The 13,083-nt window shown below is 33.1% G+C and overlaps 1 protein-coding gene across 1 annotated transcript in view; it reads right to left on the bottom strand.

The window, feature by feature from the left end:
* Positions 1–2,306: 2,306 nt before the first annotated feature.
* LOC106457283 (lachesin-like) overlaps positions 2,307–13,083 on the bottom strand; it is a 25,257-nt gene continuing 14,480 nt past the window's right edge. The window contains exons 4-7 of the mRNA XM_022383145.1: positions 9,785–9,853; positions 5,566–5,670; positions 4,620–4,721; positions 2,307–3,332 (exon numbers count right to left, since the gene is read on the bottom strand). Coding sequence (XP_022238853.1) covers positions 3,244–3,332; positions 4,620–4,721; positions 5,566–5,670; positions 9,785–9,853 — 365 coding nt within the window. The 3' untranslated portion in view covers positions 2,307–3,243. The remainder of the gene's footprint in view (positions 3,333–4,619; positions 4,722–5,565; positions 5,671–9,784; positions 9,854–13,083) is intronic.

The raw sequence follows: 13,083 nt of genomic DNA on the forward strand, positions 1-13,083 counted from the left end.
CTCTAGTCTTACACTAGCGCAGATAGCCCTCGTGTAGCTTTGCGCGAAATTAAAAAAACAAAACAAAACCAACTAGGTTTTAATAGTTAAGTCGTAGTTTAAGCATTCCTTATATCCGTCGCTTGGGTTTTTTAAAAACTGTATAGTAAAAAATGTTTCAACTAATATTTGTTAACTGTAACTCATCCGGCTTCATAAGCTCTGGCATTTAGCGAAAGGCCTCATCGGCAGCGGCCTACAATACAATGTGTGAACGTTGCTTATTCTCCTCACAGGAACTCCATTCGTGACCAAAGAGTGATTATGTACTCACATTTATAACAAATTAGAAACAAAAATACGGGTGTGGAATCTATGGTGTTTATTATGCAATGTTCATCGTATATACCAAGCAAGTTATTATTAGCTTCCTACACTACACACAAACTGGGTGTTCTTAATAGAATTTAAATGTTGATTACGAACTGATTTTATTCATTCAATTGAAATTGTTGGTATTACATGAAAACAATAGCACTCTTCATCTAATATTTAAACTATTTTAAGTAAGGTACCGCTTCGCTCAGTTTGATCACGCGGAACTATTTGATATAGGTCTCAAAAACGTAATTTAAAGAGTGAATGATAAAAAGAAAAGAAAAGTAAAACGCAAAATAAAATACAGGTTAGAGGAATGACAAGCTTCAGCTTTTTTGTATCTTGTAGCTACAGCTCGGTCAAACATCTGAGTCAATTAAATGCGTAAAGCAAACATGTTTTTTTTCCTAAATGAAACCAAGATCAAACATGGCGTTTGATAAAATAATAATATCTTATCAGCATCTTCTGTTTTTAAACTAAAACCATTATTTACACAAAAAACAACAACGACTAGAGATTATTAATGAGTTAAACCCTCAAACCTAGGACTCTGTAAGTCCTTACTGTACTTCCTATCCCATGCAATAAGTTATACCTCAGGACAAAAAACAACTACAGATAAAAAAAAAACACATACACAAAGAAAAGCCTCAAACTTAGAACTCTATAAACTTCACAGTAAACCCTACCTTATACAGTAAGTGCAGGCTCAGGAGTAGAAAACTAATACACTCTCTCTACCTCCCAGTCCTGCAGATGGCTGTATTTGAAATTGTATATTTATACAAAGAGTATTTAGAAATGATAAAAAGAATATAGCGAGTTTTTAGTTTAGTTTTGATTGATGAAATTGATTTTGCTGGAAATGAGAAGTACTATTTTATTCATGGAATCCTGTTCTCTACGATTCAAGTATGACAGTTAAACACAAGAAACAAGACTACCTGGAGTACAGTAACTGAGTGTTATAGTTAAATCTAAGATGTAAGGTTGTCTGGATTATGGTAACTCAATATGAGGATTAAACATAAGATGCAAGACTGTCTGAACTACAGTAACTGAGTATGACAGTTAAACATAAGATGCAAGACTGTCTGAATCACAGTAATTGAGTATGACAGTTAAACATAAGTCTGGGTTACAATAATTGAGTATGACAGTTAAACATAAGGTACAAGACTGTCTGAACTACAGTAATTGAGTATGACAGTTAAACATAAGTCTGGGTTACAATAATTGAGTATGACAGTTAAACATAAGTCTGGGTTACAACAATTGAGTACGACAGTTAAACATACGAAACAAGATTACAGTAACTACTCAGATGTTGAACATTTAAACAAGATAATCAAATTAAAAAACAGGTTTCTTCAACTAAGAAACGTATTGTAAGTTATGTAATGTTTGCCAAAATATCAAAAGTATTTAGTTACAAGAGTTATAACAATGTCAGATAGAATTAACAATTGGTAATTTTTGTTATATAATTTATTTTTTCAATTATTATTTTACCAATGATTATTCATTTGTTATTTCCTTGTATTTTTATTTAGTATCTTAAAGAAATAACACGTCGGGGGCTGTTACTGTAATTGCCTGAGGTTTTTGTACTGATGTTGTGATGGTTTATCATGATGTATTATATGAACCAAAGAGCAAACTATGTGACCTTGCTATTGCAAAGTCGAAGAAACGGTGTTATTTTATATTAACTTATTTTATATTTCAAGCCCAAACTGGAAGATAATGACCACCTTAGGTGTATTTTGGTGAAAATCAGGGCCGGCCTTAGTAGCCGAGTCGATTGTATACTTCTAGTATCCAAACTCGAGAACCTAATCCTGAGTACTCGCCTCAGGCCCCGCACCTTCTTAAGGCCGGCCCTGGTGAAAATAAGGCAGATTTTGATTAAAGGAACATAACTGGTGATTTATCTGAAACGACACAAAAGTTTATGATTTTAATAGCTGAATCATTTTGACAATATTCTGATTAAGTATGATGATACGACTGAGAATCTTTCAGTCCAGCAAACCAACATACATTGTACATAAGAAGCATGACTCACTTATTAAATAGCTGTCTAATAAGTACTAACACGTTACTATTTGTTTTTAATTTGATGCAAGCATTATTAGAAAATAATTATACAGTTAATCGAGCTAGACACAATTTAGCTTGTAAGATGTTTACAGTACATACAATACATTTATACATTTTTTAAATTAGTTATCTCTCAGACAAAGTTAAAGATTTGACTGTTAACACTAGGTCGGATGTAATATAGTTTCTTATTAAATTTGAGCTTTGAATTAGATAGTAAAATATTAACTTGTTGTTTTTTTTTCATTTCTTATTCACATTCGAACAAGGTAACGATGATGAGCCATTCTTTCATCATATACGTCATCCAAATGCTTGGAAGTTAACAAGCATACATCTTGTCTTCAGGATGTAAATAGACAAACCTTATAACTGGAACAACGGAGCATTAGGAAATTGACGAAGACGATAGATCCTAATATCCATTTCTACCATTTACTTCTAACCGCAAGCTGGTGCTTACCTCTCCACATTGAAACATTTCAGTTGTTCGACCAACCGAACGTTTGACACCTTTTTCCAACAATTACGGGATTGTACTGGTTTGACACCTTTTTTCCAACAATTACGGGAATGTACTGGTTTGACACCTTTTTCCAACAATTACGGGATTGTACTGGTTTACAGCGAGATATTTTGCTTGAACCTTTAGAATGACAACATGCTTTACATCCTTACGCGTAAGATATTCAAGTCCAGGATTTACAGTCTTGCTTCTGGGAAACAGAAATTTGGCGGTGCAACTGGAAGTATGGACTTTAACTTCAGGAGAAAAACGTTCTAAAGCTGCGAGTTCCGAGAATGTAAAACCCACCACACCAAAATGTAAATATTCTTCGGAGTCGTTAAAATACCACTGCTTGAATTTGCTGTAAAAGAAAACGAGCTAATTGGGGTTTTTACAAATTCTTATGTTTACATGAAAACACGTTTAAAAAAAAAGGTATAAAAGGTAAAAACAATATTTTGAGAAATATAGCAAAAACAACAAAGATTCTCACTGAAAGTTGTAACTTCAAAAAGACATTTTTTTCATCAACTCAGCTACAAAAGTGAGTGGAATGTTATTTACAAAATAGAAATGTTTAGCACAGGCCGATACACAGTTTCTTCTCCTTCCAATGGCGGAGTCCCATCGCAGTACGTTTGTTAGTGCGTAGTCCAGGTAGTGTTGAAATGGAAAATGTGTGTTTAAATACGACTTCAATTAGTTTAATTATTTTGACCTTAATAAAAAGAAATGTTATTAAATCTCTAATTTTTGAGAATTAAACTGTTAAACGAGTTTTATCTTTCGACTAGACCAATTATTGAGCAAACTTAGCGCTACAAAACTTTATATTTTATGTTCTACCAAAAGCCAGTTGTCCAGATAAAATATATAATATTTATGCTGTAACTTTGTTGATAAGTATGTTTCCTATTCGTTGATTTATTTTAGATGTTATTTATAGATAATTATAAATATAAATTTATACATATTTATAAATATAAATCTATACATATTTATAAATATAAATTTATATATATTTATACATATAAATTTATACATATTTATAAATATAAATTTATACATATTTATACATATAAATTTATATATATATTTATACATATAAATTTATATATATTTATACATATAAATTTATACATATTTATACATATACATTTATATATATATAGTTTGTATATATATATTTATGCAAACTTATATCTTTGTTTGTATATCAACTAGTGCTTTGATAGTAAAAAAAATTACTTATTTTACTACAGCCAATTTTTTATCCCATAGCCGCTTTACATAGTATATGAAAATTCAGGATAAACAAGAACTTTTATTATTAATTGAGGAACAAAAATTCCAAATACGAATGCAAATATTGTATGTGCTCATCATTAATCACCTGACGCGTTTCAAGGTGATCTAGTCTTTCACCGCGTCTAGTTTCAGCATATCAGATTAAATAAATTTGCAAGCGGTATTGGTTGTTTTTTTACTTTTGGGGGCCATGTGTGGTCTAATTGCTAGCGCTCCCTTGCCACGTCGAGTTCATTTTCATACTACTGGGAAAGAGGAAGCAACTATTATATTATTTGCATTTTATATTTGTTTTGTTTAGTATTCCCACAGTTATTTCCGATATGTTTAAAATACTTACAACTGTTATTTGCAATGTCAGGTAGTTGAGTTTGTTTTCTATCTTCAATACCCTCATTCATCTTAACTGATCCTTCAAGACTGTCCGCATTTCCTTTCAGCTCTGTAGGTACACAAATTAAGCAAGATATTTAATAGTTCTCTATGGAATTTTGAAATGACATGAACTTATTCTAACTAAGCGTTTATCTCTCTAACGTTCAAGTACATATAATATAAGAATAAGGTGTTCTCATAGTCAAAGCAGTAAACTAGTAAGGAAATGTATCCTTTCCGATATTAAACTTGCCTGCCACACCGAGAATAGTATAACACACACATTTTAACCAAGATTAACACTGTATCCTAAAACATATCAAATCATTTTACTCTGTGTGTGAAACGATACTTGGGAGAATTTAGTCCCGAACATGAAACATTGTGTACGTTTTTAACTTTCATATTTACCGTTGAAAATTAAAATCGAATTAGATATATTGTTTAAAAAAAAGAGGCTTTGATGGAAGATTGGTTTGAATTTCGTGCAAAGCTACACGAGGGCTATCTGCGCTAGCCGTTTCGAATTTAGCAGTGAAAGACTAAAGCGAAGGCAGCCAGTCATCACCACCCACCACCAACTCTTGTGCTACTCTTTTACCAACGAATAGTGGGATTGACCGTCACATTATAACGCCCCCACGGCTGAAAGAGCGAGCATGTTTGGTGGGACGGGGATTCGAACTCGCGACCCTCAGATTGCGAGTCAAGCGCCCCTAACCACCTAGCCATACCGGGCCGCGAAGATTGTAGATCACCAGAAACACTGTCTGTGTTGAAAACTTGCCCAAACAGATGGAAATGATGTTGTAAAGAAAGAGAAATGGTATATTTTAACTTACATTTTTTGACAGTGTATTTATTCAATGATTTTAATTTGAAAGTACGATTTAAAATACAAAGAAGTTAACCTCTGTCTGACGAAAACAAACGAGACTGGTCTGTCAAGGAGTTGGTTGTCGGTACGTTCGGAATCGTCTTGTTGGCCAAGCTGACTTTTTTCGGTCCGTGTAAATCTAAAAGAAGAAAAAATAACATTGTAGTCCCTGGAGCCAAAATATTGCACAGATATAATAAGTCCTTAGATAAAGTTGGTTGTTATGTTATAAATACTGTTAATATTTAGTGAAAGGACACTTTATACACAAACGTATCACAGAAATTGTCAAAAGTTTATCAGGAAATTTCTTATTCGTGAATATCCTTTGACATTGTCTATAAGGTAGAAAATCAAGGGAATTTCGTTTTTGTTAATAGTTGAGATGATATGGAAAATTGGTTTCTGTTTTCGTTTTTATACGTAAAATTTTAAATCCCGCTAGGATGAAGGAAATAACACTTTCTAACTTAAATTTTCACCTAAAAAAAAGTCGATCAGAGAAAAGAGACTGTGGGACCGAAACATGAACCCAGAATCTCAAACTAACAGAGACAATGCTCTGACACATAAAACATCTATGTCAGAAAGCTCGGGCTATTGGTCAGTTTGGTGATAGAGCACCCGCTCTGTTAGCCAGAGGCCCTAGGTAATTTTGACATTAAATAAAACATGTTATATTTTAAAAATAAAGTTATGTTTTTGAAAAGCGTCATACTCATATGTATTAAAGCTTTAAGTACATCATAATTCACACAACCAATAGTTTCAAATAATTCAAATCATAATTAAGTACAACATTACTAACACAGCCATAAGTTTTAAGTAATTTAAATCACAATTAACACAACTGTAAGTTGAGTACAACATCATTAACTCAACCAGAAGTTTTAAGTACTTTATTTCAGTTATAGCAAAGAAACAATAGATAAGCACATGAATAATAAAAACACTCTATAGATCATTACTTTGACTTTGCAGATTTTCTGCTCAAAATTAGATTATATCTGATATATAGAAAATATGTTAAAGCATCATAAAAACGTTTTTAACTTATGTAGTACTAACTGAAGTAACTATTACATGAAGTACAAATCCGAGAAAAGTGTGTTTCAGATCATTTTTTGACCAATCACGGTTTAACAGGTCTGAACACGATTCTACCATTTTCCTAAAAACGTCTTGCTAAATGCTCTTCTTATCAAGTAACTTTGACCAAAAATTAACAGGGGGAAGAAGAGGGTGTATATAAAGCGCCGGTTCATGTTTTATGTTTTATGTTCTAGAAGTTTATTTATTGTATATAATCGCTGTTGTCTACGCTTTTTAATTTCGAAAAAATAATCAATTCTAATCTAATGATAGTTGGAACGGGCTTGTTGATCCTTAGTGTTGAATTTCTGCTTATGAACATACTATGCACGTATAAGTTATTTAATGGCACCTTTCTAGGAACTCGACAATAAGGTAATGTTCAATAACACACTACGCTCGTATAGTGAGTCCGTTAGACTATTTTAAGAATGTTCTGCTGTAGTTAAACTAGTGAAAGTTTAGTTGGTCAGTTAAACTTGTATGAAAAGCCGACAAGAGAAAAGAGACTTCTGGATCAGGACTTGAATCCACGACTACTGGTTATCAAGGACAGTGCACTGCCAATGAGGTGTCCAAGAGTACAAGCCGTCCCCATTACTATTCAAATATCAGGCTTCTTACTGTAAGATCATATTGTACAATTTATTGATAACTATTGTTCATGCAGATATTAAGGATGTTGTTTTATTAGTGCAAATTAAGCTACACAAATGGCTATCTACACTTTGTTCACCGCGGGGAACCGAACCCCGGATTTTAGCGTTGTAAGTCCGAAAACGTATCGCTGGGTGGTTAGGGCGCTTGATTCGTAACCTGCGTGTTGAGGGGTTCGAATCCCCGTCACCGAATATACTCGCCTTTTCAGCCATGGGGGCGTTATAATGTAACGGTCAATCCCACTATTCGTTGGTAAAGAGAGAAGCGCAAGAGTTGGCGGTGGGTGGTGTTGACCAGCTGTATTCTCTCTAGTCTATCACTGCTAAATTAGGGACGGCTAGCGCAGATAGCCCTCGAGGAGCTTTGCGCGAAATTCATAACAAAACATACCATATCGCTGACACAATAGGTGACTGTTGAATTTAATGATAAATATTGTAGATGCGGAAGTTCGATTTTCCATTGTTTATTAGCTAGAATTATGAAAACAAGGTTTATTATTTCTGTTAAAAAACTTACTTGAATGGTGAGAATGTTGTGAAAACTTCTACTTCAGATCACTCTTATGGAAGTTACTAGAAAATTCTGAGCACATTGCTTAATTTAAATCAATAAGAACTATTGTCCTAATCCACGTGCCTACTTTTATCGGCTAAACTAAAACACGTGGTGTTTTTCTCAGAAGTATGCTTTGTGATAATAATGAATTATGTATACAGTTTCTTTGACAGATACAGAGCATGGATAACTATACATATGTTTAAAATATTTTAATAACCGTATGCATTTTTTTTGCACGTTATCAAGCGAAATAACATCAATCGAAGCTTCTAAAAAAATATCAAATACTGCATAAATTTAGGTTTAGATATACCTTTAAACTTTATTATTGTTATTTTCATATAAACAGTGTTATACATCATAAGTTTATAATAATATTTTTCTGAAGAAAATATTGGAAAAACACTCTGATATTCATAATTCTGTTGTTTTGTACAGGGTTGTAGCGGTGAGAAAAACAACTTTGAAAATATCGTTGACATAAAAGGATAAACATTTAATTAGAAAGTGCATACACCATACTCGTCCAGAACAGCACCCTTATGTTAAGGTCAGAATGGGTACCTGGACAGTCTGTAGGGCGGATCGTGAGAAATAGTTTGCGTGTGTGTAGAATATATCATCAAAATTGCATTCTACTGTTTTCATGAAATGACGTTTGGGGCGCCACTATAGTACTTGTTCATTATTTTTTATTTCTGCCTCCATTTTGATATTCTTATTTGTAACGGTATGGCTGAGGACAATGTGTCTTGATGATAGGAATGTTACTAGTCAAAGCGGTGAACCATGACGACGGGCTGTTTGGAGAAAAATGGAAATCACACTAAACTAAAATATAATAATACACTCTCTGATTCAACAAAACAATAATCTACAACAAACTACAATCTCTCCTATTTTCCAAATCAGTTCTCAAATCTTTAACATTCTGAAAAGTGTAGAAGATCTTACCTTTTGTACTGGGCTAATTAGAAGGATACAATGGTTCTTACCTGTTTGGACTGAACTAAGTACAAAAAATACAGACGCTCTTACCTTCTGGACTGAGCTATGTAAAATGAAACACTAAATCTTACCTTGTGGACTGACGTATCTAGGATGATACAGTAGATCTTAACTTCTGGACTGAGCTATATATGCTGATACAATAGATCTCACCTTCTGGACTGAGCTATGTAGGATGATAAAGTAGTTCTTACCTTCTGTTCTGAGCTATTTAGGATGATAAAGTAGTTCTTACCTTCTGATTTGAGGTATGTAGGATGATAAAGTAGTTCTTACCTTCTGTTCTGAGCTATTTAGGATGATAAGGGAGTTCTTACCTTCTGCACTGAGGTATGTAGGATGATAAGGTAATTCTCACCTTCTGATTTGAGTTATGTAAGATGATAAAGTAGCCATTTAGGATAATAAGGTAGTTTTTACCTTCTGCACTGAGCTATTTAGGGTGATAAAGTAATTCTTACCTTCTGATTTGAGGTATGTAGGATGATAAAGTAGTTCTTACCTTCTGTTCTGAGCTATTTAGGATGATAAGGTAGTTCTTACCTTCTGCACTGAGGTATGTAGAATGATAAGGTAATTCTTACCTTCTGATCTGAATTATGTAAGATGATAAAGTAGCTATTTAGGATGATAAGGTAGTTTTTCCTTCTGCTCTGAGCTATTTAGGATGATAAAGTAGTTCTTACCTTCTGGTCTGAGCTATGTAGGATGATAAAGTAGTTCTTACCCTCTGGTCTGAGCTATGTAGGATGATAAAGTAGTTCTTACCTTCTGGTCTGAGCTATGTAGGATGATAAAGTAGTTCTTACCTTCTGGTCTGAGCTATGTAGGATGATAAAGTAGTTCTTACCTTCTGATCTGAGCTATGTAAGATGACACAGAAGATTTTACCTTCTGGACTGAGCTATGTAAGATGACACAGAAGATCATACCTTCTGCACTGAGCTGATGAGAATTATACCCATCTGCGTCTTCCCTCGTGTTCTGTACAGGTGCCAAAGCTGCGGAAATAGATGCAATTGGAACTAACCTTATACCCATATACATATATATATATAAGTTTAGAAAACTTCCTTCTTTTAAGCCCATTTAATGATGACATATAGGTTGAAACAACTTAGTGTTTGCTTTTGACCTTTGAGTTTATATATATATATATATTAACCCTCATTGTAAAGCACAAATAATCACAGAAAGCTTGCACTGATTAGGTATAAATTTGGAGCAACTGTGGTAGAACAAGAATCTATGAGATTCAGAAGGGATAGATACAGAGGATTAAGTACGTTATACTAAAACGAGTTTGAAGCCTCACCACGTCTTTACAGTCTGTGTCGCAATTTTCGGTAATTGTCTAACTGACAACCGTTCATCTTGAAAATAGCCCTACGGCCTAGTTTCTATTGCAAAAGGTAAGGCTGTCATCATGTTTACTTACACTTACCATCCAATTTGCTTTTCATAATGCATTTAATGTACGAAGAAAACAGTTTCTCAGCACCCGTTTCAACAATCCGATCGCACAGAAATCCATGGACGCTGTGTTCGATTACTTTACCGGTATGGAACAGCACGAATACCCTCAAACTGCTTAAAGTATGCAGCAGTTCAACAGGAGGTATGACTGGAAGCCTTATCTTGGTGAACCAATTCCTGTTGGCCTCATTTCCAACACAGAGATCCTTCTTGATTATACTGAGATATTTTGACTGGGACACTTGAGTTTCTTTCTGGATGGATCTTGTACCTCAAATTTATCCGCATTTCTTTGTTGTCTAGCGCCATTAAATAAAAGAGATTCTAAATCTCCAATTCGAATACATGTTTATAATTTGAGCGTATGAAGGTTTTGTGCCGGAAAGAGCTCTGTTTCAACATACTGTTGCAAAAAGATCAATTTTTTTCTGGCATCACACCACCTACGAAACGCCAAGCAATTTTATGTTTTGTAGTTCTGGTACATTCCATTCACCAGGACATTATATAATCTGTGTTTGTCACGTATTAAAACCCTCTTTAACATAACGTACACAACCCCGTAAAAGGCCATTTGGAAGTTCATTGAAAAGTTGTCATACTCGTTCTCTATCTTAAAGGAATTAGTTATAATTACTATAATGTAGACATTTTGCTTTTCATTTTCATATACGCAAGAACAGAAGTGTCTGAAAGTTTCTAAATAACCGTATCCAATTTTCTTAGCTAATGAAACCTAATTTATTACTAGAAATAGTGAAAGTTCTCCAGCCTATGGAATCAGTTATTTCATAATTACAGTAATCTAGTGGTAAAGACAGACAAATCCTTTACATTCTTTACAAACAATGCTTTTAAAACAAAAATTGTCGCTTAGGAACAATATTTTAAATAGTTACATACCTTTTCAATATAAGTGGGGTACAGTTAGCTGTATGTTTCTTCGAATGGAGTTATCATAAGAGATAAACCAATAGGAATTTCAGATTAAAACATTAATATATATATATATTCTATTGTTATAAAGCCCGAGTTTCTTACTAATTACTGTATAAACTTGAATTTTATGAGTGGTGTCCTATGAAACGTTTTCAAAATGCTTCAGCTGTAAGTGATCCAAACCGACACTACCATCCTACACATTTACAAACCATTGTTGTTACTGTAGTTTTAGAAATCAACTGTAGATGGTGCTCTTTACAATAGAGGCGCTGATCCCATTCACAAGAAAGAAAGCATGTCTCTAAGCAGTAATGTTTTTATTTTATTTTTAGCTGATGATGTTTAATGAAGTTTGTAAAATGAATCATAAGTTGAATTTTCGGAACCAACTGTTAATTTTATCAAAAGAGACCTTTTGTCTTGCTCATTGTCACCGATAGTCGATATCCACATCAATAACTTTCAACTGATTAAGCCAAGCTGGCAGTATTTGACATACCTTGATTCTACAAGAAATACCATAGAGCTGGTAGAAACTATTTAATTAAATCTCCAATGAAAGTTCTAACAATGGAGGCTAAGTGATAACCTTCTGTGTAATAAGTAGCCAATATTGTTAGCTATATATTCTATCAAAGTATATACTGCAAAGATTCAGAGAAGACGATTGTATTTGTTAGCAAAAAAATATTACCAGTAGCCTTCGTTGGTGTTACATTGGCCTGTTTATGGTAAGACAAAATGTTATGTTATTTTGGCAGTTGTGTATAAAGTTAAAATCATAAATAATATTCAACGTTAAACTGGTACACAATTAAAATCATTTTATTTAGGCCTATCTATAGCCTTCAAAAAGTTGACGACTCTACATGTTTCGACGTTACAACGTCATCCTCAGGAGTGAATTACAAGACAATTCCAAAGTATTTATAACTTGTTAGTAGGTCATTGACCATGTATATTATTTATCATACATTCATGCTAAACCATTCAAAGGAGATCAATCCACATTCTTGCAGAAATATTCGCTAAACCTTCATCTGTTTAATACTACATGATCTTTTTTTTGTGTTTTATTATTTCTAATGATTCACAAATATTATTACCTATTACACTTTTCGGTTGAGCTAATATTACAGTTTTTCCCATAATATTGTGTGTTGTGTTTCCTCTACATGTTCTGCTGTGGATGAATTTTCAGTTTTTTTATTTTTTACGTATCCCTTATGCTCATTTAAACGGTATTTTAAATTACGGTTTGTCTAACCAATGTAAATACTACCACATTCACATTCTATTTGATATATTCCAATTTTTTCAGTTAAATCTATTTTGTCTTTCATAGTACCTAAGATTTGATTCATCTTATTTATTTGTTTAAATATAGGGTAGAATATCTGTTGTTTTTTGAACACTTTAAATAAACTAGTAGTTAAACCTGGAACATATGGTAAAATTAAGCCTTCCTTTCTAATTTTTTCATAACTAGGTTTTAAAGTACTAACTTGATCAATTATTATAGTATTAGTGAATTTCTTAAATGCTCTATCTATAAGATCTGGGTTAAAACCTCATTTGACTGCTATATATTTAATTAATAACAATTTGTTTTTTAAATCATTTTGGTTAGTACATATTTTCAAAGCTCTGTTAACATAACTATAAAACGCAGACTTTTTTTGTGACTTAGTATGACATGATTCTTCGTGTGGGGGCATAAAAACAGAAAAAGGTTTTCGGTAAACTAATGTTTCTAAATTACCTTGTACATTCCTTTTCACCAATACATCTAGATAAGGCAAATATTATTTTT

Source organism: Limulus polyphemus, unplaced genomic scaffold (genome assembly GCF_000517525.1).
Source record: "Limulus polyphemus unplaced genomic scaffold, Limulus_polyphemus-2.1.2 Scaffold311, whole genome shotgun sequence".
In the NCBI taxonomy this organism is placed as follows: domain Eukaryota; kingdom Metazoa; phylum Arthropoda; class Merostomata; order Xiphosura; family Limulidae; genus Limulus; species Limulus polyphemus.